Raw genomic sequence first — 26541 nt, 5'->3', positions numbered from 1 at the left:
TGGGGTCTTTTTTTTTCTTTGTTTTTGTTTTCACAGTTTTCATTCAGTACTCCTACTCTATTTAACCTTTGTGCTCTCAAATGAATGTGCTTCCAGCTCTCTGTACGGACATACTCATACGAGGAGGCGGGACAATCTTAAAGACTCAGCACTTGATCTCAGAAGCCAAACCAGGATGCTTTATTCAATCCCATGTATCTGACTCTTTTTCTCTCAGTTTGTTAGCTGGTAGGCTCCAGATCTTCATATTAATGTGGACATACAAGTGCACTTCCAGTTTGTCTTTATTGAAAAAGGTGTTCTGTCAGCTAGCACTGGGCAGCAGTATTCTCTGACATCCCGACGCATCCTTTAACTTGAGCAGTTGGAGTGGCCTTTGTGTTCCAGAACAAATAATCTATCAGCAATACCAGGCCTTACCAATGTTTATGTGGCTGAATTCCATCCAATCCTCACAGAAATGTTTTCTCTTGTATGTCCAAACTGGAAATCATTTCGGAATCTTTTGTTTGAAGTGTACCTCACTGTACACTCAAAAACATTTGAAATGATGTGTCTGTTGATTAGCACTGAAAGATAACTGCAAAAACCAGCCAACCATCGCTTATATTTAACCAGGACTTCTCATCAAACAGAGATCTGTGTGTTGTTGTCTTGAATGAAGAGGCAAATTTATCTGAAATGTTTAATAATATTTGTAATAAAATTCTCACGTTTGTGCAGTATGTCACGGCACAGCCCAGAGAGGTTTGCATAGAGAAAGAAGGGACAGAGAGAGAGAGAGACAGAGAGAGAGAATGAAAGAAGAAAAGGACATAAGGGTTTGCATATTAATTGTTGGCAGTAGTAGTTGGTTCAGAGTGAAGGTCAGATATTCTTACACGTTTCCTCTGAGAGTCATATCACATCTGTCCACTCTCTATTCGTCCTGTAATTAACAATAACATTCAGTCCTTTATTAATTCTTTTTATCTTAGTACTGGACCCTGAGGGACACCTCTACTTGCCAGAAGTGTATCATAGATAATGGAGTCTATTGAGTGTCCCTGTCACCAGCGGTTACTTTTGGCAGCTACATCCTCGTCCATAATTCGAGGAAGACGACCACTAGCCCCGCCCTCGAGGTAGACCGACTTAACCGCAGGGGCTTCAGAGGGCTTCATCTTACTTTTATTCAGATCTGCAGAGAGAGAGAGAGAGAGTAAATTATCAGAGTCAGAGTATAATTGAGACAGAAAGAGAGACAAGTAAGAGGAATATTGTAGGGTTACACTGCATTGTTAAATATGGGTAAACCTTATATATTTTAGGAAAAGCTATAGAAATGTAGAGTTTAAAGACTTACAATAGACATAAACAGCACTCTGTGATTTGAGATGAGTGTGTTAACGCTGCTGAACATTTCTACAAATCTTAAAAAGGAAATGTATGACATCTATATTACAGCTACAGGCATAGAAATACAGAATGGAAGGGAGGCAGGCAGACAGAGAACTTTCTAGCAACTACTTTACAAAAGGCAAAGATGACCTTAGTGAAATTGTAGTCATTTTCCTTAATTTTACACTTCTAAACCATCTAGGCTGAGGGGTGATCGAGCTTGATAATGCCCAGCAATTCAAAAGCCTTCTGGTCTTCCATAAAAAGCCCAAGCTGCTCTGCCAAATACTCACCAGAAATAGCCAGCAGCATCTTCCTCCTGGCACCAAATGTGGACACACCCACTTCCTTCAGGTCCTCTTCAGAAAGAGTGAGGAATGTCTGATAATCAATCTGAGAGAGTGAGAGACAGAGAGAGGAACACTTTTTCTTAGTACTGCAGGAAGTGGTGTATTTTATGTTCAGTACAAATCCATCCCATTCATCACACACATTCACACACACACACACACACACACACACACTCTCTAATCTTGCAGCATCAAACAAGAAGTTTAAAAGGACAACTTTCTCCTTCTTTAAAACAGTGTACTTTTGGTGCATAAACAATTATCCAAGGTTCCGTATACAATTCTCCACTGGAGGTCTCCCATTCTCTTTTCAATGGGTCCCTTTTGCATTGGGTCCATCAGCTACCTTTCAGGTAAGAGTCTGAAGCCAAAACTGTCCAATTTGTTTTCCGTAAATCCACCAAAGCCCAGATATGTAATTTCTTCACACAAGCAAAGTATAATGACTCCTAAGAGTTAGGGTCCATAGTGAAAGGAGCTTTCCATGACTGTCTTCCCATCCCTCTTATTCCACCCAAACCCCAGAAATGTCAATCAGTCCACAGAGAGAGAGAGAGAGAGAGAGAGAGAGAGAGAGATAGATATTACCTCTTGCTCCTGGAAGACTGTGTTATATTTCTCTAGGCCAAGTTGAACCAGTAACTCCAGCATATCGTCTTTGGGCTGAGGGCAGGTGTTTGGAAGTTGGCCAGTCAAAGGCCTGGACATGCCCTCAAAGTAGCTGCTGCATTTCAGGTATCCCTCAGCTGGAAGACCAAAGGTTAAATGGTAAAATCCCTAAATGTAATACAGAGGATTGTCCACTCAAGTCCGTGTAAAATAAAAAATGTAAAATGTCTCCAAAACGACATATGAACCAGAGAAATTTAAACCTAATCCTAATTTCTAATGGACGATAATGGATAGACATTTTTTTAACCTTTTCTAGTTGTCCATTTATCATGAAATTTAAAATCAATTACACAATGTAGACGACAGGTAGTGTTTTTTAAAAAAGTGTTTTAAAGACAACAGATACAGAGATATCACGTTTTGTTGTGACAGCGATGTCAATGTCAAATTGAGTCTGAGTGAATATTACTTTCTGACCTCATGGATGTGTTGTGACTCATCCTCAGGAGTTTATTACTATTTGGTCAAGAGCAATTCCACTAAAGCGATCCCTAACAGATCAGTGACTATGTCTCTCAGCCTGAAAATATACTGAATAGAAGTTGCTTATGCATATGCAACAGGCACTTGGCAGCTTCAGTGCATCAGAAGCTTTAGTTTTGTTTCTGTCTGCCTCTGAAAGCATTTGAACATGTGGACATGGCTAGTGGAAGCTGAGGGAAATGCTCGCTAAGCTCTTGGACGAGTGAGAGGGATTGAACGATGCTGTTTTCAGTGAGAGCAGCTAAGCCCTGAAGACTGAGACTCTCACTGACTTTGACTTTCAGTACCAACAGCGCTTTATCAACTGAGGATGTCAGGACGTTCGAGGTGATACAGCTTGCATGACATACACTTACTGCAGACTCTGATATGTCTGCATCCTCTAGTCTGATCCGGAGTTTGTTCTCATATTTTGTGCCAAAGATAAATCCAAAACACTTTATTCCTGGACAGTTGGGGAAAGTCACAGTTTTCTATTTATGTAAGACGCGGTTCTGGGATGGGAAACAAACATACAGATTTGTTTCTGTCGTTTTAATATACAATAAACAATAATACAAAAATACTAATGTCATAAACATAAAAAAGATTTGTGTGGCCTGAGTTCACTGAGGTGGGATGTAGAGGGCTTGGTAAAACCCTGAAGCTGGCTGTGCCTTGCCTCTATAGCAAGGTAACCCCCTGGGGAAGAAGCAGTAACTTTGACTTGCGCAACACAGACTAAGGTGGGACGGCAGTTGCATAACTCATCTCACTCACTCTGGCTCTCTGATTACTTGTGGGTGTTGTCCTAAGGTGGAACAGTTTTAATTAAAGTTTGATGCTTGCCTTTGTGTGGATAAAAGGCCTGGGACCAAAGTGATTCTCCCTCCAGTGTCCTCCTATTTAAGGTGGCATGCTCATTGCCACTATATGTTTAATAAGGTGAAACTGATAGGGAAAGCAACTCAACATTATAAGTATATTACCGCAATGTCTTTGTTGACACCATTTTTAAAATGTGATGTATTTTGCAATAAGATTTACCCTGTAAGCATGGCTAGGTCATTCACAAACCCTACATTCTTTTCTAATACATGCCATAACATATACAGCTCATCATTTTCCAACCTCTGTACTATACTGCGGATCATAAATCCAACCCATATTATAATGGGTGAAGGGCCATTCTAGTACCAGGGTGACTGTGCCCCTGTGCACAAAGCAAGGTCCATAATAACATAATGACAAGGTTTGCTGTGGGAAAGTCAGTTAGAAAGTCTGGGTTACAATCTACTTATCAGTTAATCTCACTGGAGCAGGACCTCAAACTCACTGAACACCTGTGAGATTAAACGGAACGTTGATTGTAACACAGGACTTCTAAGTGTCAACAAAGCTCAATGCTCTTTTGACTGAATGACCACAAATTCATGGAAAAACGCCTATACTAACGAACTTTCCAAGATACGAACCGGGCATTTGGCTTTTTTGCCTCTACCAACGAACCATGACTCTAGAAACGAACCCGAGCCTCCGCCGAGCCGGCAGCTGGAAATGGCCACTGACCCCAATAGACGAGTCTCCCAGCGCGCCCAGACATCGAGTGAGCTTTTAAGATTAGCAAATTGTAGCTTTAGCAATTTAGCATTAGTGTAAATAGCAGACATCGAAATTCATGCTAAGTTAAGCCGTATCTACGCTTCGTCTCCCCACATTCACCCACCTACTCTCCGTTATTCCACCCACCCCCCACCTCCCGTCATACAGCCAGTGCCTGTGTTACTCCTCCAGCCAGTCGTCACGTCTTCAAGGTAGCGATGTGTAACCACTTAAAACTTTTTTTATTTCTTTTTTATTACTGTTACCACTGTATTTCTCTTTTATTTTTAGTAACGCTACATGTACTTTTTTTTACTAATTTGAGAGTGTTGTAAACATATATCAGTGCAAAAAGGGTGACTTTCGGGGTGGGGGCTGGAACGCATTAATTGCTTTTCCATTATTTTAAATGAGGAAAATTGACTCGAGAAACAAACTTTTCCACTTACGAACCGGGTCACGGAACGGATCAAGTTCGTAGGTAGAGGTTCCACTGTATATATTTGCACAAATGAAGTTAGTTTACAATTTACACTTTGGATTCGTTCATATTATGTGACACATTGATTATCGCTACCAAAAAATGTGATTAATCAGTAAAGAAAAGTTTTGGCTGTGATTAGTTCTCTGTAGCTCGCGTATGGAAACTGACTGGGAAAAGAAAGCGTAAAGAGGAAAACACTCACACTAGAGAAGGAGCCAGGCTGAATGTGTGGAAAACAAACAAAGTGTAAGCTCATGGGTCTGAGGCAGACTGCACACGCTTGATGAAGAAAAGCTGAAGGTCTAATGGTGCTTAAAGTGACCCTGCTGGGGAGGGTCTGTGTGAGAGAGTGAAAGACTCTGCTGGGAAAAGACCATGTGAAGGAGTGAGACAGTGAGTGCTCTGTTGTGTCTGTCTATTGGTGGGTCTGCAACTGAGATGCTGCGGCTGGAAGAGCACAGCACAGAGAGGATGGTGGGTAATGGCGCCTGTTACATCAGCAAGATCCTCCAGAGAGACAACACAGCCAAAACCAGGCTCTCAAACTCAGCAAATAGTCTGAGTGTATCACAGGCGGGAAAAGGAGATGTGTGTGTAAGATTGAGATTTATTGCATCTAACTTTTAGGCCATTTTGTCAGAGACACCATGTAGGTTCACCTGGTAAGTTTACAAATACAGGAGTACTGGAGTACAGTCCAGTTCTCACAGTCGAGAGTTTGTTTAAGGTGTCAATGAATACTTCCCAAATAAGCTTTTTTAAGGTAGACAGGTAGACACTATGATTCAATGGTTCAATAGCATAATATATTATAGTATGGGCGGCACTGTGGCGCAGCAGGTAGTGTCGCAGTCACACAGCTCCAGGGACCTGGAGGTTGTGGGTTCGGTTCCCGCTCCGGGTGACTGTTTGTGAGGAGTTGGTGTGTTCTCCTTGTGTCCGCGTGGGTTTCCTCCGGGTGCTCCGGTTTCCTCCCACAGTCCAAAAACACACGTTGGTAGGTGGATTGGTGACTCAAAAGTGTCCGTAGGTGTGAGTGTGTGTGTTGCCCTGCTCAATGGCGCCTCCTCCAGGGTGTATTCCCGCCTTGCACCCAATGATTCCAGGTGGGCTCTGGACCCACCGTGACCCTGAACTGGATAAGCAGTTACAGGTAATGGATGGATGGATTAACAGTATTAACACTATTGTGCTATTGTGTATATGTCACTGATGGTTCTACTCGGGTCGTTTTTCAATTTATGGACATGTAAATAATATTGTGGCAGTATTTTCTTACTACTGCAGTGGCTCCACTACTAAACTACAAGGTGCACTAGACAATAAAGGCCAATTTATGCTTCTGTGTCTAACCTAACCTGTATGCAACACGTAAGTACATATTAGATGTGAACCCTATGGCATAGCCTCACACACACATCCTCAGAATTGTAACTATGTGTCGCGTTGCCACACAGCAACAAATTTGTTTGTTCTGCAGTCGGAAGAAATGAACGTACGTAAAACTTTTAGCCACACGACAAAGACTGTCAGACAGCAGCAAATTCATGGCAAGAGCATTTCTCAGACATTGGTTTGGATGTCACTGAGCAATTGAAAGGTTGGAACAAGGGAAAAATACGTACAACTTAAAAAAAAAAAACTCTCTACAAAGAGCGGGAACACACAGGACAAATGGGCTGGCTTTGCATTAGTCCCATTCCTGGCACTGAATATAACTGCTCTGTTCCAATTAGCACCCTACCTCCTAAATAGTGCACTTTACAGATATTTTTTAAACTAATACTACTACATAGTTTTGAGGAAATTATTTGAGGTTCAGCCCTAATGTTTTGGAGGTGTTATTGCAGAGTGAGGCGGATGCCAACGCACACTTGAGTATAAACACTCACGATGATGTAGAGCACTTGCGCCTGCTACTTCGTAGGTTCAGTGTTGAATCAATCAGGAATCATAAATGGGCTTTGAGTGTTTTACATAAAATGGCTAGTTACAGTAAGTGCAGTGTGTGTACCATATATGTATATGGTACATAATATACATCATACCTGGACACACTTACATGTCTTTGAGGTGCTGAATGCAGTCATGGGTGAGGGAGAGGATGAGGAGTAGGATGTGGGTGAGCAGGACGATGAGGATGACACAGATAATGAAGATGCAGACCCTCGTCTCTCTCTCCAGTTCTCAGAGTCACTTCCATTACCTGCAATTCTCTCCTTACCACTCTGAGAACCCAACGACTGCAGAGCAACACACACACACACAATCAAATAAATTCATTATTGCCTTGTTGTGTGGCGCATTACTCATTAAAACCATTCACCTGATGCTCCATAAGCACTAATACCACTCTGGGTTGCAATGCACTAAATCTACTCACTACAAAATGAGACAAACCCCTGCATCAAATGTCCTACCAGTGTAATTTGGCACAAGCTCAATAGCCACAACCATTCACATCCTAATGACCCACTCTAATACTAATAGACTGTAGTCCATTTGTATTTATTGTAATGTGTTCAGTAACGTACTGAGAGAGGGTGAAAAAAGCTCTTTAAATAACCCTCACCAATAGAACGCTGCAGCGAGCTTTAGTCACTCGGAGCTTTACTAAAGACGATGGACGCCAGGCGGGGATGGAGGGAATGGTGGAATAAATGTGACAGTAATGTGATTTTCACTCTGTATCTTGCTTGCTTCTTCTCTATCCTTCCATGGCGCTTCTCTCTCTCTCTCTCTCTCTCTCTCTCTCTCTCTCTCTCTCTCTCTCTCTCTCTGAGAAGTGATAGCTGAGTAATTGGAGTTCGGAGCGACTCAGCCAGCTTTGCTGCACTGCATGACAATAATCACATTTGGGATTTCATTTATTATTTGTGTGTGTGTGTGTGTGTGTTCCTTAAAAATATTCAGGTCATTAGCTCTAAGCACTTTCACACTGTGTATTCCCTCTCCAGGTGGAGAGCCGCTGAAACAAATCCTGGGAGGAGAGAGCTCCTTTAACCTCAGTAAAGTGAAAGGTAATGTGAGTGTGTGAGTCTGTCAGTGTGTGAGAGCCGCAGCTGCTCTCAGCAGGCCGTGAAACAGTCCGCCTTGCTGCTGCTTAAGGTTAATGGATAATGAGGAGGTGGACGAGATGATCATTCGTTTCTCTGAAACAAACTGCAGCAGATTAGGTGGTGCGTGTGTGCGTATATGTGCTTGTTTCCATACACTCACAGGACAAAAAAAAAATCTTTACAGAGCTGTTAGTAGACGTTACTAATTATTGCACTACTGTTTTGTTTTTTGTTGGTGATTTTACAAATGACCACACCATCTTAACTGAACAATAATAGACTGCATAAGGTCATTCACATACAGGAAATACCACATTAAATAATGCACATGTTATTGTGGATTGACCTGACACGAGTGGATCAGACAGAGGGTGTGTGCTGATGGATTTTTTTTATTGGCAGCTGTAACGAGACGCATCTACCTTGTCGGTCCACCTTGTAGATGTTAAATCAGAGACAGAAGCTCATCCGTTGCTCAACACTGTGTTGGTCGTCCTCTTGTCCTTCATCAGTGGACACTTGGCTGGATATTTTTGGTTGGTGGACTATTCTCTGTCCAGTAGATGACACTCATTCATTCATTCATTGTCTGAAACAGCTTATCCAATTTTGGATCGCGGTGGATTAGGAGCCTACCCGGAATCACTGGGCGCAAGGCAGGAACACACCCTGGAGGGGGCGCCAGTAGATGGCACTGAGGGGTTTAAACATTTGAGCAACACTGCTGTGTCTGATCCACTCATATCAGGAAACAACACACATTAATTCTAAAGGAAACGTTCCGAATGGCATTTAAGTGTATTTTCTCTATAGGTATACTTGTATTATCCCTTGTATTACATTACATATATAACCATATATAATAATGAGCCCACCCTGTGAAGGACTGGCGCCCCCTCCAGGGTGTATTCCTGCCTTGCGCCCAATGATTCCAAGTAGGCTCTGGACCCACCGCGACCCTGAACTGAATAAACGCTTACAGATAATGAATGAATGAATAATGAGCCCATGTCTTTACAATGTATAAAAGCGTGTGTGTGTGTGCATGTGTACGTGTGTGTGTAAGTAAATATGTGTGTGTGTACCTGTTGATTATTGAGGTAGGATCGATAACAGCGGCGGCTCACACCACGCAGCTCCTTCAGTGCCTCAGTAGGCATGGATTTGGAAAACCCCAGACCACTCCATGTGTCTGTGGGGGTCCGCACCTCAGTAACCACCGGTTTCTTCTGCATGGCTACACACACACACACACACACACACACACACACACACACACACACACACACACACACACACACACACACACACACACACACACACACACACACACACACACACACCAATTAAAATAGTGAATTAAAAGCCAAAACAAAAGCCCAGATTTAAAGTGGCACTGAACAGCACTCTCTAATTGGTGTGTGTGTGTGTGTGTGTGTGTGTGTGTAGCAATTAGAGAGCCTTCTGTCTGAATTCCTCTGCATTATTAAACACCTGAAACCTAATTAAATGTCTTAATAAGAGAAAAACGTGCTGTGATCTCTCTCTCTATGATAAATGTGAGTTTCTGTGGGCGCAATCCTGTCGCCGTGTGTGTGTGTGTGTGTGTAGCAGATGGTTCATTCAAACTCAGCAGCTCACAATCCCATTAAGCTCCTCTCTGGGTGCACCATCACATTTGGCACACGGCAGTCTCCAAATGACTCACTCTGAATGATGGACAAACACTCACACTCCTGGGAAACTGTGTGTGTGTGTGTGTGTGTGTGTTGTATGAGAACATATGGACATATAAAATCTGTGAAGTCATTCTCTCTCTCTCTCTCTCTGCGAGTGTGTGTCTGTGTGGATGAAGTGGTATGCACGTGTGTATTGATGGTGTTCTGTGTTCATATGAGTTTATATGCATGTGTGTGTGTGTGTGTGTGTGTATATACACGCATTTCAGTAGGTGGTGCTATCTCACTCTATTATAACTCTGGCAGCGTGTCACACTGAAATGGGTCCCCTCTATCACCTCTTTGGCTCTGCATGACGCTTAAATGGGTCCCCTATATCACCTCCCTGGCACGTACTGGACCTTTAATGTATTTTGTGGCCTAGTCACCGTGATGAATGCCAAATAGTTTCAGCTCAGATCCTACAATCAGACTGCCCACGAGCCGTCCAATCACAGCCTTCTCAATATCCATTTCTGCCACACAGATTAATGTATTAAAAAACTGAAGTTGGACAACTCATGATTAATGCAACACTGAAGTTATTCACTCTCGGGTTCTGAGAGTGGACAAGTCTTATTCTTGCAGAATTATAAACAGAAAACAAATTACAGCTCATTTTTATTAAAATGCAATATGGAGTCTCAATATGCAAACTAAATAAAACAGGCTGACTGTATAATACAGGACAACACAGCCACTGGGTAAATGATGATATATTAGCACAGCAACACACCCAAAAATGTTAAAGAGAGAAGTAACAAAGGAAATGGGAGGAGCCAAAGGAGGGTTAGAAAGAAGGAAGGAAGGAAGGAAATAACAAAGAAAGGGAAGAAAGTATTAAGGAAGGAAGATAACAAACCTTGATTTGCTAGAAGTTTCTTCCTCTGGTAGTCCTGATCCTGGAACAGAGAGAGAAAACAGACCGGTGAACCACACATGTCAGTATATCATTTATCAGATCACACACAATCACTGTCTGATACAAACACCAACCACACACATCTGAACACATGCTGTTCCTTTATTCCTTCTCTCTGTTTCATGTGAGCTGAAGACAGTGCCCCTAAACAAAGAGCGTTTTTACAGACAGGATATTTTGTTTAGATAATGTAATATGTTTTGGTTTGCATCCAGCATTCAACCCATTGTGTGAGGCTGATATAATCAACCTTTCTCTGGATTAAATTCAGAACAGATGCTTTACTTCATTTTATCAAATACAACAACAACAACAAAAAACCCTGATGGTTTTCCCAGCAGCAAAAAAGGACACCAGTTTTGTTGTTATTTGGATTGATGAAAATTACACTGGTGAATTCAAGAGCCAGCATTCACAGTCCTTAAAATTCTGCACCTTAACATGAGCGAAATGTTGATTATATATTAGGTCTTTCTGTACATAGTATATTTTAAAAGGCAGAGGAAAAAAAGATATTTAAAAGCATAGAATGTGAAAGGAACAAAAGAAAAGGAAAAAAAGAAATAAATGAAATAGTAAAAGGAAAGAAAGAAAGAAAGAAAGAAAGAAAGAAAGAAAAGAAAGAAAAAGAAAGAAATAAAGACCAAAATCAGTAACAAGAAAGGAAGAAAGAAAAAAGAAAGAAAGAAAAAGAAAGAAAGAAAGAAAAATAAATAAAGAAAGAAAGAAAGAAAGAAAGACCAAAATCAGTAACACGAAAGGAATGAAAAAAGAGTTGAGTGTGGTCAATCTTTCAGTGGACATTTTACCTCATTACTGGAGTTGGAGTCCAGAGATGGAAAGATTCTAAGACTGCAACGTCTGTCCCTGTTATAATACATGCCATCCACTTCCAGCCTCACAGACCTGCTACAAACACACATGCACACACACACACGCGCGCACACACACATACACAGATGTCTAAATAGGCTGCAGGTTCAGCACAGTTCTAAGGAACAATACATGCAACAGCTGCGTGAAGATTTTTGCTGTCAAAAAAAACAAAATATGTATCTCCAAAATGGTCACACTACAATAGAAGCAAATATACTTCAATTATAATGCATTTTACTAGGAAAAGATTTCATTTCAAGCCATATTTATTATAAATAATTCAAACTAGACTTTCATTGTTACGTTCAGATCTACTTGAGTAGAAATCCATTACAGATCCACCCTTTGTTCACCTAGAAACCTGTTTATCACAAACCAAAACTGGGTGAAACAACCCTTTCTCGTGCTAAACAGCAATAAAACTGAACTTATTCTTACTGGCTCGAAGTCAGCCGTCAATAAAACCCCTCTTACTCTCTACATTGATGATATAGCTTTGTCTTCTTCCTCTCTGATCTGCAATCTTGAGTAACATTTCCAAAATCTGTGTTTTGTATTGTAACTCCTTGCATTTCTGTATTCACAAACTCCAGTTGGTCCAAAATTCTGCTCTACGTCTCCTCACTCACACCTCCTTGTATTACCTTATTACACCTGCTCTCCAACATCTTCACTGGCTTCCAGTCCAATATCACAATCAGTTCAAAATACTTTTACGTACCTATAAAGCTCATAACAATCTCACTCCTTCATATCTATCTGATCATCTTCTTCCCAATAAACATTTCTATGTCCTCCATTCAATCTGCAAGGCTTTGGTTCCTGAACATATTCTAGATTAGGGCCTTGACTCTGGAATTCTCACCCTCCACTGGTCAAATAGTCAAAAATTTTCTTCATATATATATATAATCTAATCTTAAATCATATATATTCACACATGCATATAATCTGTCCCTAGGTCTTGTCCTGCAATGTCTAGTACTGTCTATGGGTATAATTTTTACTATGTGTTCCCATGATCTGTGATGCATTGTGTACTGCCAACTGTAAGAACTTTTGAGTTCCTGTAACAGCCGTATATAAGAATAAAGGTTTATTATTATTATGATGGTGATGATGAATAAATTATAAAGAGGCAGAACTTAAGCTGAAATGCCCTATGAGTCTTTGCAGTGAGATTTTCCACAAGGATAGCTGTCTATGTGTCCAAATCCTACTAAAGGCTTCGGGCAGTACTAGATTTAAACAGTTCACACTGGAAAAATATCACAGTTAAAACAGCCAGGTGTGAAGCACTGGGCTAAAAATCCTCCACAAATGAGCGAGACACCTCCATCCCTGCAGGAAGTGCTGGTAAAGTAAAAACTTATTTTATATTCTCATAAAGAGGTAGGTTACTTTTTTTTAAAATTACCCGAAATTAAATTACTCCAAATAACTATCAAATGTTCAACACATGTCTCCAGATGACGGGATTAATGTGTTGGTTATAGAGGTGAAAGGGCAGAAAATCAGACAAGGGGCACATACCTTATGAGGACAAAGAGTGTGGACACATCCAACATGTATTTTGAAATTAAGGTTTATAACAGGGCTGGTGCCTATGCTGCAGAAACAGCCTCTACTCTTTTGTAAAGGCTTTACACAATGGCTTTACTGTTGGACAATGGCTGTGAAGATTTGATTTCTTTCAACCATGACAGCATTAGTGAGGTCAGGTACTGATAGTGGATGATTAGTTCTGGATCACAAATACCATTCCAACTCATTCTACAGGGATTGGATGAAGCGCCGCCTTTCCAGAGAACACATTTCGACTGCTTCACAGCCCCAAACTCAGGGGCATTCTACCCCACAAAACAACATTTGACATTGGGCTTGGTGTAAGGCTTGTATGCAGCTAATCCAGAGGTTCCCATTTCATGTCATGCTTTTCTGTGGAGATTGAGTCTTATACAAGACCCATGATAAAGAGATTTACTTTGGAGAGGTCTGCGGTGTCATTGGCTGTTGGGACTCTTGAGTCTGGTCTCTGCCCGCCTCCGATTGGCTGTTTCTCCTGACTGACCCTGCAGGTTTGACAGTGACTTCTTTGACCTCAGTGAACTCTCGTGATTGTAGTTCTGAACTCTTAATCTCTGAATTTGTTGACTGGTCCTCGTTCTCTGGAATCTGAAACACACAAAGACATTTCATATTATTATTTCTGTGTTAGCATTTTGTAATTACCCTGATTATATATTTAAAATAATGTTTAGGTCATCTGTGATTTTTATTTTATTTTATATGGCAAAGCTGTTGTATTAAAGCAGCAGAAAACTCATGGGTTGAATGTATTGTTAATAACATCACATGATCTACAGCTCTATCACGGTCAAAGTAACACCTACGTTTTTGTCTGATCATAAAAAAGAATATGAATAATAGGCTCTCGACTGCTCCCAAAAAGCCTAATATAAATGTGAATATCCTGAAGGAATAATGGAACCATTTAAAGGTTTCTACTGATGGCAGTTTAGGACAAATTTCCACTAATTATGTCTCCACATTAACCTCCAATAAGGATTTGTAGTGGAGCTGCAGTGCAGATAAGTGCCTTGCATTATTCACACCTTTTCCAGCTTAGTTTCCACTCCTCTTAGTCCCACTCGTCCCTCGTCTGCAGGACCAACCAATCCTGGTGGGGGAGAAGGCCGAGGCTTCACTGGGGCAGAACTAGGCACTGGTCCAGGTGTGAGGACAGTGGCTGAGGGTGTGCAACAACATTGAAAATTAAAGTGTAGCCTAAAGATAATGTATCAATAAACACAATCTATAAACAGTAAAACAGTACTATGCTACTGTTTGGTCTATTGTTTGTTTTGTTTTTTTTTTGCTTGGTTGCTTTTCTCAGTGATGGTTCTTAACAGCCATGCACCCTAATACACCCACAGTGTTGAGTTGTCTTGTCATATAATGTGTACCCCATGTAAACCCCCATTTTCTTTGGTATCATAAAATTTTGCTACATTTAGCCATTTTGTAAAGAGTAAAAAATATATACACATGTATTTATAACAGATAAATAAACAATCTATGGTTCACATACACACACCTGCCTCAGAGAGATGAAGCTGTTGCATTAGCATGTTCAACCAGTAGCTTGTTATGCCGTTGTTGACCAGCAGGGGGTCTGGAGGGGTCTTGGTTGCCACGGAGACCTCGCTAGAGCTCTTAGCCATCATGGAGACTTCGCAGGATTCCAGACCTAGCAGGAGACGTCTGGCCTCATATAGACTCCCTATGTTTCTCTCCAAGCCCTTCACCACCACTGACTAGGAAATGCAATTGCTTTTTAGAGTCAAAACAGCATGCTGGGAATTGTAGTTCACTGGATATCAAACTACAGTAGACAGACAACAAATTCCAACTGAGGAACATGAAAATAATTTTTGATGTCAGAAAGTCCTAAAACATATCGGAATGAGTAAAAGATTCAACGAAAAAGATTTCGACTGTAAAAAGAGTGAAAAGAGATTAGCTACGTTGTGAGTGCATTATGGGTAAAGTAGTACCTTAGCCGTCTGTTTGACCTTTGGTTTGACACTGATGAAGACCCCCAGACTCTGCATCATCTGGGCAAGTTTACAGGGGTCTGATTCACCCTCCTCCTTCATTTCAAACATCAGACACACTGGCAGGCAGTCCTACACAACATAGGGAGACAGAGGCACAAAGACAAAAAGACAAAAAATATAAAGGCACAGAAACACAAAAACAAAGAGATAAAAGTACATAAGACAAATATATTTTTAACTGAAAACCTGAAATGTGAGTATAAAGTTCATAATTTGGCAATCAATGATAATAAATGAATATTCTTCCACCATTCCATTACTAGCCCTGCACTAGCTCTTATTTTCAAAGCAATGATCTTATCATCTAGCAAAGCTGAAAATTATATAATGTTTAATTTAGACCCTTTTTTAACTTTAAAAGGTTCTTCAAACTCAAACATCACATTCACAAGAATTTCTTTAGGGAAATAAAACAATTCTTTTATTGCTACATTTGACTGCTCTGTGGTCCTTGTAGTAGTCCTTTGTGCTTCATATATTTTTCTGATCCCAATTCATAATACATCAGTGATTCTCAATCCTGGTCCTGGTGGACCACTGCCCTGCATGTCAAAGTTTTGCTTTTCGCTCCATTTCACCCACTTCAACTTTGGAAGGGGTTGTTAATTAGCTCACCCATTGCATCAGGTGTGAAAGGAGCAGAGGAATCTCTAAAGTGTGCAGGGCAGTAGCCCACTAGGACCGGGATTGAGAAAAACTGCAATACATAGAAATAGTGCAAAAAATATGGAGACTCTGGAGGTCCCTGATTACCAGTTTTAGAATCACTGCTCTAAATATACAGCTGACAAAGCATTAGACAGTGTTCAACACAGTAGGAATGTTACCACAGTGCTGATGGAGTGTATATACTGCTTTCACACACACACACACACACACACCCCCACCCACCCACACACATATATATATATACACTCACCATGAGCTGCTGTCGAGCGAGACACACGCCATCTGCAGTGCCCTGAATGAGCAGAGATGGTGTGTGTTGAGGGGCAGTAAGGTCAGGCAGTACGATCTGTGTCTGCGTCTGATGCATCACGCTAAGGAAGTTAGCTCCATTCTGGCCGAGCAGGAAGAGATGCTGCTGAGAGGTCACATCCAGCTGCGTACTGACCATCACCCCCGTTACCCCGGCAACCGCAGCTGCCTCCCGTCCCAGGAGCACCTCCATGAGGACACAGGTGGCCTTCTACCATGAGCAAAAGTTTAATGAGTAACGAGTTAAACTAATTTAAAATAGAAAGAATTACATTCTTATAATAGAATCTATGTGAGATTTTTTTTCCAAGGCCATTTAATCCATTCCCATTGTTCTGCTGATCATGAATGATCACTGGATTAGGAACACCTATTTTGTATCTACACTCCTTGTCTATTTTAGCTCCACTGACCACAGATGAGCACTTTGGAGTTCTACAGTTACAGACTGGTGTCCAGGTGTTATTCTGCATATTTTATCCCCATTTTACCCTGCTCTTCAATGATCAGAGCCCCCACAGGACAATCACAGAGTAGGTATGTCCACTCACTGTTGACTCTGTTAGACACACCTACCTCATTGGTCTACCTTGTAGATGTAATCCCAGTAAACATTTAGCCGTTGAAATAACGTAATGACTGCCATCAAATCAACGTTCTCTTAAGGTTGAAAATGAAAGTTGAAAAGACGTCCAAACACAGACATTGAAAAGACGACTATTAGACGTATTTTGGACGTCCATTGACGTTATTAATTGGTCCCGAAATAAATTACTTGTATAAAACACGTTTTGAACGTCCACTGACGTTATCGATTGGTCACCACTTAACTAACTTATTAAGATGGATTTTGGACGTCCATTGACGTTTAAAATATATCCTTGACAGACAGACTATTTTTAGACCTATTTTGAACGTATTTTGAGTTCAGATACATATATTGATTTCCTAATCCAGTGATTGTTCAATATATATATAGTACATACACACATATTGTTGTGTCCAAGCCATTTTCACATTGTGTGAAAATTTCATGACGATTGGACCAATAGAAACACTCCAAAATTACTTGGAATGGAATGAAAATCTTTTTACATTGACTTCCAATGAAAGTTAGGACGGGTTTTCCTTCTTCTGTAAAGTTACTATGTTTGGAGGTACATCATTTTCATTAGACAGCGACGATATACATTATGATGAAAAATGTGTGCGCACCTAGTCTGAGAGTCTTTACTTCTATAATCTGATAAATCCTACAGCAACCAGAGCCTTTCTTACATTGTGTATCATCTAAGGATACTCTCAGTCTAGAAAATTAAATTGAACACATGAACATATGAGAGTCACCATACCCAATTCCAAGCATTGGCTACAGGGTATAAAGCCGGGGCGACACTGGACTGTGGAGCGGTGTTATAGTGCAGTAATCTATAATCCCTTAGTACTGATACACAATGTGGCTATAGGTTGAGTGATGCTTTTTACACTAGTTTACATTAAACTCCTGCTTATGGATTTAGGACACAAACTGGTTTAGAAAATTATGTTTAATTCAGTCATGTTTAAAAAATATAAATATAGGCAAAAATGTAATGAATTTTGTCGCCCTGTTCTTCTACTTTATACAACAACGACAACAAATTTGCATCCATCAATCAGTGTGTTTGTACATCTATCCATCTTTTATTTATATATATATACTTGACAAACAAATTTCAAAAAAATTCTAATGTTATTTCTGAATGCAATTGACATTTGAAAGACGTCTAAAACAAATGAGATACGCATACTAGAGTGATGGATGATGTCACTGATGGAAGCTCCTGAATGAATACTAATGTGAGCAGAGGTATCTCAACAGCTCCAATCCAGCCAATGGCCTCAGGCTGGACCTGTACCTCACAGCAAAACAGTAACCTACAACATACTTCTAAAGGTTTTTTTACTCATCTAAGGTTATTTTAAATGCCACAATGCAGAAGGTATTTAACTAGCGAGGTCAATAACCTGACATGTGCTGTACAAAGCAGCATTTCACTTACTGAAAATGAGATTGGGGAGAAAAAAAAAGAAAAAACAGGAACTAAATTATAGGCTTCATTATAGAGCATCTGGCAGAGCATTACCAGGAGAAATATCCAGCATCTGGTGATGTGCTGAGGTTACTGACTTCAGGCTCACATCTATTACAAAACAAGTTCTAGACACAACCATTTTATGTTGCGCAAATAAGTAACTTTCAAATAGGAACTTTACAAGAGAAGTCAAAATCTGCTTTACCTCTACTTTATTTAAAGACACTTTCCAGTTAAAATCAAGTGCTTAATTACCATATCTGGGGGGTGGTGTTTTTGCTAAAAGACTTTCCATGAGCAAAATAAGTGACAATCTCAAATAGGTAAATTCACACAGTGAGAGTTTCTGATGTCATATATCTAAGAAACCAATCCAGTCGATTTGCCGGGCAGGGCTTTGAGCTACAAGTGAGTGGAGGAGTGGTGGAGGCTAATTGCATTTTCATAGATTGATTGATTGATTGAATAAATGCAAAAGTGTGTGTCTAAATCATTTTAAGGCATTTAAGGGGTATTTTGTTTTCCTTTGAAATAACTGCAGAAATTTTGATAACTACAGATGAAATTTTAGGAGGTGGCATTTCTACATCATCTGGAGTCTTATCTGTTAGTCGGGTCTTCAAGGTAGTTCCACACATTACATAAGTCATTTGTTGTTGTCAGTTGTGCAGAAAAAAATATCGTGTGTGTGTGTGTGTGTGAGAGCGTGACAGAGGTACCTTCACAGCAGTACAGTTTCCCTGCAGGCCTCGAACCACACAGGTGGTGCAGTAGAGTTTGGGCTGTGTCCTAAATGCCACACTGACTCCAAAAGCCTGTGCGATGTGCTGAATCAGAGGAGACCCTGCATCTGTCACAACCCCACCCACCAGTGTCAGCGGCAGCTCAAACGTCAGCACCAGAGGCTGCAGGTCCTGAAGGACACAGCATGAGGTTGAAATTTCACCCTGCACCTAGCACACTCTATCAGGTGTACTTTTCAGATTTAGTACAATAAACAGCTCTAGATATTTTAATTAATGTTGCTTTCCAAAAATCAAGTACACCTCCATTTATTAATTAATTATATTATACCTTAAATGATTCAAATATGATCCTGGTTCTGTGCAAATGATTGAGATTCAAATTATTCATTCATTCATTATCTGTAACCGCTTATCCAGTTCAGGGTTGCGGTGGGTCCAGAGCCTACCTGGAATCACCGGGCGCAAGGCGGGAATACACCCTGGAGGGGGCGCCAGTCCTTCACAGGGCAACACACACTCACACATTCACTCACACCTACGGACACTTTTGAGTCGCCAATCCACCTACCAACGTGTGTTTTTGAACTGTGGGAGGAAACCAGAGCACCTGGAGGAAACCCACGCGGACACAGGGAGAACACACCAAACTCCTTACAGACAGTATTATTTAAAAAAAAAAAATGAATGTGAGAACCCAAAATGTGAGATCAGTTATTGACACTCACTCTTATAAGTTTTCTAGCAGCCTCCACCCCCTGCACTGGTCCTGCAATGGACACCTGCCAAGGCACAAAATAGAGAGAAAAATTCAACATGCTGAAACCTCATCTCAGCCAACCAAAGCACCACACACAGGAGACAGTCGGACATGGAAACTTCCTCATAAAAATGCATAGACACCACACCACAACACACACACATATATATATATTATGTTAACATTTTAATGTGGGCGTTCATTTATAAGCTTCTTTGAAGCCTGCAATGACAACAGCATAAACCTACATGACCTTCTATAATGAATTATTCCAAAAACATCAGCTGTCATAACACCTCCTAGTGTGAAACAGACTAAAGCAGGATTATTGACTACTGACAGAATGAGCCTTTATAGATGTTAATGTATGTTTAGGCCAGTCATCCTCAAAGACTTATATAGGTTCCATACCGTGTCATGGCCTACAGATAATTGCTATAGAAAATTACTATAGAGGTAAATGCAAGTCCCACAAGGTACAAACAATGAATAAGGCACCCACAACAGGGTTCTTAAACTCCAAAGGACCATTCTCACTCAGTTATAAATATGTACCTTTTCATAACTTTAACATAACCACAATGCAACAGGGTAAAATTATATTCTCTACGTAAATGTACTGTAGACGTTCCTTGAAAGTACAGCTCCAGTAAAAATGTTTGTATCATGATTGCGTAAGTGACTTGAGTGACTTGTGTGTACAGGCCAATCAACTGCGAATCTGTACTGATCAAGGGCCCTCTAGTGGACAGAGCCCTGGGCTACCTCTCAGTTGGGCTGGTTAGTAATCCACCCCTGCTTGGACTGTCACATCACCTGGTACCTATAAAACACTGACGTCCGTCCAGGACACTCGTACCTGGTTGCTTTTCTCTCCACTTGCACTGTGACGATTGGAGTCAGGGAAGTGTATGTGACAGGATGTGTCCTCCATGACCTTTTTGATGTTCCCACCTCCTTTACCAATCACATGAGAGTGTTCTGTATGAGTCACGTCCATCTTCAGAGTCACTTTATTGACCTATGGTCAGCGTGGGAAAGAGAAGACCATACAATTTTCTGACCTCTCCACCCACAACTGTTGCTAGACTGGAAACGTGTCAGAGAATGCTAACAAACATATCATTAAACCTGATGAGAAAGTGTTACACACAATCAAAGTTTTGTCAGAATAAATACATACAGATTGTGTTATAATATTCAGTGGAGAGTTATTATTAGTAAGGTTTTTGCAAACAGGGTTATTTGAATCAAATCAAGTAAATGCTAAAGTCATTTTAGCCTTGGATTTTGTCCTTTAAAAGATATGTATGAAATCTTCACAGCTGTTTCATGTGAATCATTTATATATTTGGACAAAAATGGCTTTAAAACAGATAAATGAAATATAATGTTTGACCCAGCTCTCAGTCGGTCTCAATGATTTCTCTTAAGTGAAGGTTAAACTTTGACAATAACATTCAGAAGAAACAAAATCTAAGAATACAGTGGCAGTAAATTAGTTGCAAGTATTGGATTAAAGTCTAATTATGTCAAATGTTGCTTGTTTTTTTACATAGCTTCTGTAATGTTTGAAAGCTGTATAAGAATTTGTAACTAAAATATGCATCTAATACACTTACCTTAGTCTCTAAAAGTTCCAGAATCTTTTTCTTGGCCTCAAGGACATTGTCTCTTTTTCCCTCTACTTTTACATGTGGATCTAAAAGTACAAGATCACAGAAGTAAGCCACTCAAACACACATATACCTCTCAAAAGAGTGGTGTCCAGTACAGAATGCAATAAGGCATCTTAAAGTTACTGAATGAATACTGTATAGACATAGTATAACACACTGTAAAACATTGTAAAGTTAGTGAAAGGAGTTTGATAGAGTACATTATAAAATGCAAGGTACAGTGAATACATATGAAAACTTAATGTCTAATATCAGCACTGATGAATGCTCTGTCAGTCTATTTCACATGAAGGCAATGAATTCTGATTTTTTTTTTCTTCAGATCAATGTAACGCCATTCACTCTGCACAGTCTTGCAGACTTACACTAGAGCAGCAGGAAAGCACACTAATGGAAGACAGCTGAGACATCTCACAGAGAGGCGCCTGAAGAAGCTGAAATCAGACTGTTATATGAGATCAGACTTCTCTCACCTTTCTTCGACTTGGCACCAATCTTCAGCTTTGATGGCCATTTCACCTGAGTGCTAGTTTCCCTCATTATCTGAAGAGACAGAGGTGAGAATGTGAGAGACAGAGAGAGCGAGAGAGAGAGAGAGAATGAGTGTGTGTGTGTGTGTTTGACAGATATATATGTGTAAGAAACAGAGATGAAAAGCAGGTGTGTGGGAATAAAAGAAAAGAATGATGGACATATCCTCCCTACACACACATTTTCAACAGTGACAATTCACAATTAGCATTTCAAAGCAGCACATTATTACCCTGTAGGACAGACAACACTGAATCTACAACAAAGTCACTTCCACAGAAATGAATAGACAGCACAGATGACACAGTGTTCCCGGGGTTACACTTGCATTAATAATACATTTACTGGAGACAAATGCAAGAGACTTCATGATTGCCAAGCAAAACCAAATTCTCCTCTGATTGTTTTCTTTCTTTTTAGAAAATATGTAATATGTTATATGTAAACACTGTTAACATCTCAATCTGTACCATTCACTCCACAGACCAGACACTCCATATATGTATCTTAAATTTTATTTTTGCTCCTTTAGGACAGTTTACATAATTCAATTTTACATGATCATTTTCAGTAGCCCGTGTTACAGAACATTTAAAGAAACACTAGGTAAGATTTGTGTTTTTTGCTCCTGGGGCTCCCCCTAGTGTAATACATTTTTTACAGCACTGTACTGAAATCAATAGGGATTAGATTAGTTTCCTACACTCCTCCAAAAGTTACATAGTGCAGTTTCTGCAGTGCTGAGCCCAGAGTAGCAGGGACAGAGGCCCTATACTAAAGCTCAGTGGAGCGTCACAGTGATTTTGAAGCTGTAATTTTAAGGTAAAAATATTACAAAGTATTCCTTTAAGACGGATATTAAATTATGTTCCAATCAGATGATTCAATAAGGAAAAAAAGAAAAAGAAAATGCTAAAATACTTCAATTTCAAGATTGGCAAGATTGAACTGCTGTAGACCAAACAGAAGTACATTTAAACATCAATTTGTGAATGTCTTTTGCATGCCCTCTCATAAAATTTTTTTGGACATTTTAATAAAACACTAACAAACTGTTTAATTCAAAAATAAAGTGATTATGGGGAGGATGGATATACATATTCAAAAACAAATTAGAACATTTTATTCACATAAGGTGAACTTCAGGATAAAACACACAAAATATAGGACAAAGAGCCTTCACGTTTTTATTGTCATCTGTCTCTTTATTTAAAAGTGGGAACTCACCTTCTGAAAAAACTCCTCTCCGGTCAGGCTGGTCTCTTCGTCAGGTCCTAAATATTCATAAAACAATCACAGTAAGTAAAAAAAAAAGCGGGGAAATGGCTCCACACTTCCGGTCTACGTTCACACAGCAGGTAAAACTGAAGACTTTTGTTGTTGTGTTCATGATCTGACTTTTTCCTCTGCTGTCCACATTGTCTATTTAATGTGACGTTTATCTGCTCTTAAACCGACACGCATGCGCAAAAGGACGATGCTTCGGGCGCCCTGGACAGAAGGAGATGTCCGTTTGTTTCTTATAAAGCACTATCGTTCTTAAATGAAAGGAATTGGACCGGGCTGGTGTTTTACTGTTTTACAGCCCGTATCACATACTAATCCTTCTTTATTCCTAGTTTACTTGTATTAATTAAGAACTTTAAAAAAAGATTTTAAATAATAAAAGACGAGGTCTACAAACAGGAGCACCTACACGAATGTAATATTCCCATGATCTACATTTAAGCAAAATTCATACCGACATGAATATAGAAATACTTAGAAAAAATGTCCACGAGATTTATTTTCTCAAAAACGAGTAACAGGAATGAGGATTGAGAATTTTAACAGGTTTTTCGTTAAAATAGAGTGACCAGGCGTCCTCTTTTACCCGGACATGTCCTCTTTTTTAGACTTAAAAAATGTCCGGGCGGAATTTCACAAACGTCCGGGATTTTGTTTTTCTAGAGTTAACATAGAACTTCGAGAAGCGTTTCGTTCACAAACTAGTCCCGCCCTCCCCTACTCCGATTGGTTCGCTTGAGTGAGAAGGGGGCGTGGTAAAGTAGCCTAAAATCTTCTGATTGGACGGTCTGACTGTAGAGCTACCGTTATTGGTCGATAACCTTCTCTGTAAATATTTAATTGGTCAGTCTGCACGTCAGTAGTCCTTGTTTACGTCAGGCAAAGCTCATGTACCCACCCTCATCTCGAGCAGCTATATACGAAACGTAAATGTAAGTTCTCGGATAAATTAAAAAAGAAATTCCCATGTTTTCCCATGTGTAGCAAATAAAGGTGTAAAGGACATAAAAGCACACATAGGTGTTTAAGTGATTAATCTAATAAATACATAAATAAATAAACAATCGTTGAAATTTTGGAAAAGCCAGTGGAGCAGTTTCTTCAGCATCTTTAGTTGAATTTTACTACGTCAGTGTTTTACGTGTTTTTAAATTACTTGTCCGGGGTAAACAACAATGCTACAGATATGACAGACAGTGTACCTGGAATTATGTCATCTATTGTAACTGACTGTAGTGTACAGATGTTGCAGACATGGAAACCTGAAGTAGGTGTTTGGTTTGACATTGGGCTTATAAGATGTGCACAGTGTGTGTGAGTGTGCATTGTTCTATGGTCCATCGTCTGCCATATTGTTTAGGAGAACTGAGAAGTCAACAGGAAGATTTACATAGAGTTTAAATAAAAGGACAGGTAGACAAATGTGTGTGTGTGTGCTCAGGGGTTAAAGTTAAACACAATGAAAGGGCAGAGCTGGGCAATGACATTTACAGGGTTAGGGTGAACGTCCTTCTCTTTTCTTCTCCCCCCTTCTCATCACCATGGGTTACGCTGCTTTGCCACTAGGAATGGCTCCCACTTACCAGTGTGTGTGTGTGTGTGTGTGTGTGTCTTTGTGTTTCTATGTAAGAAAGAGAGCCAAAAGCCAGTTCTGAGAAACAGTGTGGTGCAGTGAAGGCATTTCACTAACGACAATGCTGACGCAAAACCATCCCCCCCCTCGAAAACTGTGTACCCTTGCACACTTTCAGAAAAAAACAACTGACAAAGTCACAGCACAGAAGCTAATCCTGAGACAGTGCACTTACTCAGTGCAACACAAGCCTATCAATGCCCCATGTGTCAGTTCAGCGAAGATAAGTCTCCTCTTGCTCAACATTCAAGTGATCAGCTTCACTTCCAACTCCTATTCTTTTCAACACACGCAACATCAAAGCACAAGCGACTGGAACACTCCTTCAGAAACTCCAATCCCCTCATCAGTCACCAAGCTGCTTTTCCATGATAACACATAACACGCGCACAGACTCGCTCGCTTCTCTGAGACAAAGCTGCCATCCCCTGCACCAACGCAGGCCCAAAACAGAGCAAACTGGAGCCAAGCCTAAACACAGGCATTAGCACAGAACAGCCATCATTTGCTCAAAGCAACCTCCAAGCAATAACACTGCCACAACATCATGGCAGAATGTCAAACCTTTTCATCAGGCCAATTAGTGCCTTTAAAATGACAACATCAATCACACAGCTCTAATGGCAGGTCCACTCGTACTCTAAACTCCAAAGCAGGTTCGCTACTAATGATGGATTAGAAAGTTGCACTGGCTTTAGAGTACGGCTGCACGCATGGGATGCTATTGTAATTGTGAGAGGCTTTTGTCATAGATCCACATCTGTCATAAGAAAAACAACAATAGACATTCAGATTTTATCATCTCTATTAAAAAGTATGAAACCGAAATGAGGTGCTCAGCCTCACACAAGACTAAGGGCACCATACTCAGTGCCAATCATTGGCTAGAGGGGTAAAATTAAACAGCAGATCAGAACTTTGCTTTCTGGAGTAATGAAGCTCCAGATAGTATCTTTGGAAAGAGTTGGACTGGTGTTGTGATCCAGAACTAATCCCTCAGTATCAGGACCTGACCTCACTTTAATTTTTACCTTTGAAGTAATTTATTTAAATTTGAACCTGCTTTGTTTACATCTGTTGCACCGTGTGGTTTAGTTTGAAGGACAAGGGGCAGAATGCCCTTTAAACAAGTGACAAACACATTTACATTTCTTAGATCAAGGGAATAAAGAGATAACTAAAATTATTCAAAACTTTACGGAAGATTGTTTTATTCAAAGTGGTTCCAAATTTGTTGTTCAGATTATACGAGAGAGATGGGGATCGTTTACTTAATCGTGTCACATCTTTGTGAATCTCATGTTGATCGTCTGAAGTACAGTAGGAAAATGTATTTGTTATTTATTTAAGGGCTTATTTTACAATATCAATATCAAAGTCAATACTGCAGTGATAAGTAATGGAATACAGCTCCTGTCACTGCAGAGGTATTGAGAAAAACTAATAGAACTAAGCCACACTCCTCACACACTGTCTCACCATAAAGCATGGTCTCTAGTTTCTTCCTGTCGATGCGGAATCGCTCCTCTATCCAGTCTGTGGAACCCTCCTGATTCTTAGGCTCTGACTCCATCCCAGAGTTTCCTCCTTCGTCCTCTTCCTCCTCATCCTCCTCCTCTGTGTTCCTGGGCTGGATTTGGTTGTCATGCTCCGGGCCGATGTTCTGTTCCTGGCCAGGCCTGGAGCAGGGCTCCTTCTCAGGAACTTCAG

At 40.3% G+C, this 26541-nt stretch overlaps 1 protein-coding gene across 2 annotated transcripts; it reads right to left on the bottom strand.

Annotated features, from left to right (window-relative positions):
• Positions 1-618: 618 nt before the first annotated feature.
• bicc2 (bicaudal C homolog 2) lies at positions 619-23821 on the bottom strand. 2 transcript variants are annotated; one of them, XM_066668641.1, is made up of 19 exons: positions 23785-23821; positions 23139-23185; positions 21854-21923; positions 21324-21403; positions 20561-20722; positions 19670-19723; positions 18918-19112; positions 16065-16334; positions 15083-15214; positions 14623-14842; positions 14141-14274; positions 13510-13700; positions 11459-11558; positions 10590-10629; positions 9095-9246; positions 7013-7193; positions 2319-2476; positions 1674-1773; positions 620-1180 (listed from the first exon to the last, which is right to left on the bottom strand). In XM_066668641.1, exons 3-19 carry the CDS (start codon positions 21918-21920, stop codon positions 1050-1052), a joined length of 2367 nt encoding a protein of 788 aa, XP_066524738.1. In that variant the 5' UTR covers positions 21921-21923; positions 23139-23185; positions 23785-23821; the 3' UTR covers positions 620-1049. The 2 variants fall into 2 exon arrangements, with proteins under 2 accessions (XP_066524739.1, XP_066524738.1); XM_066668642.1 differs by lacking the exon at positions 23785-23821 and having other exon boundaries at positions 619-1180; positions 11459-11555; positions 23139-23390.
• Between the last annotated feature and the right edge of the window lie 2720 nt (positions 23822-26541).

This window comes from Hoplias malabaricus, chromosome 4, assembly GCF_029633855.1.
Source record: "Hoplias malabaricus isolate fHopMal1 chromosome 4, fHopMal1.hap1, whole genome shotgun sequence".
NCBI lineage: Eukaryota > Metazoa > Chordata > Actinopteri > Characiformes > Erythrinidae > Hoplias > Hoplias malabaricus.
The sequence above is the reverse complement of the archived record's forward strand: the minus strand, read 5'-3'. Positions and strand labels throughout refer to the sequence as shown.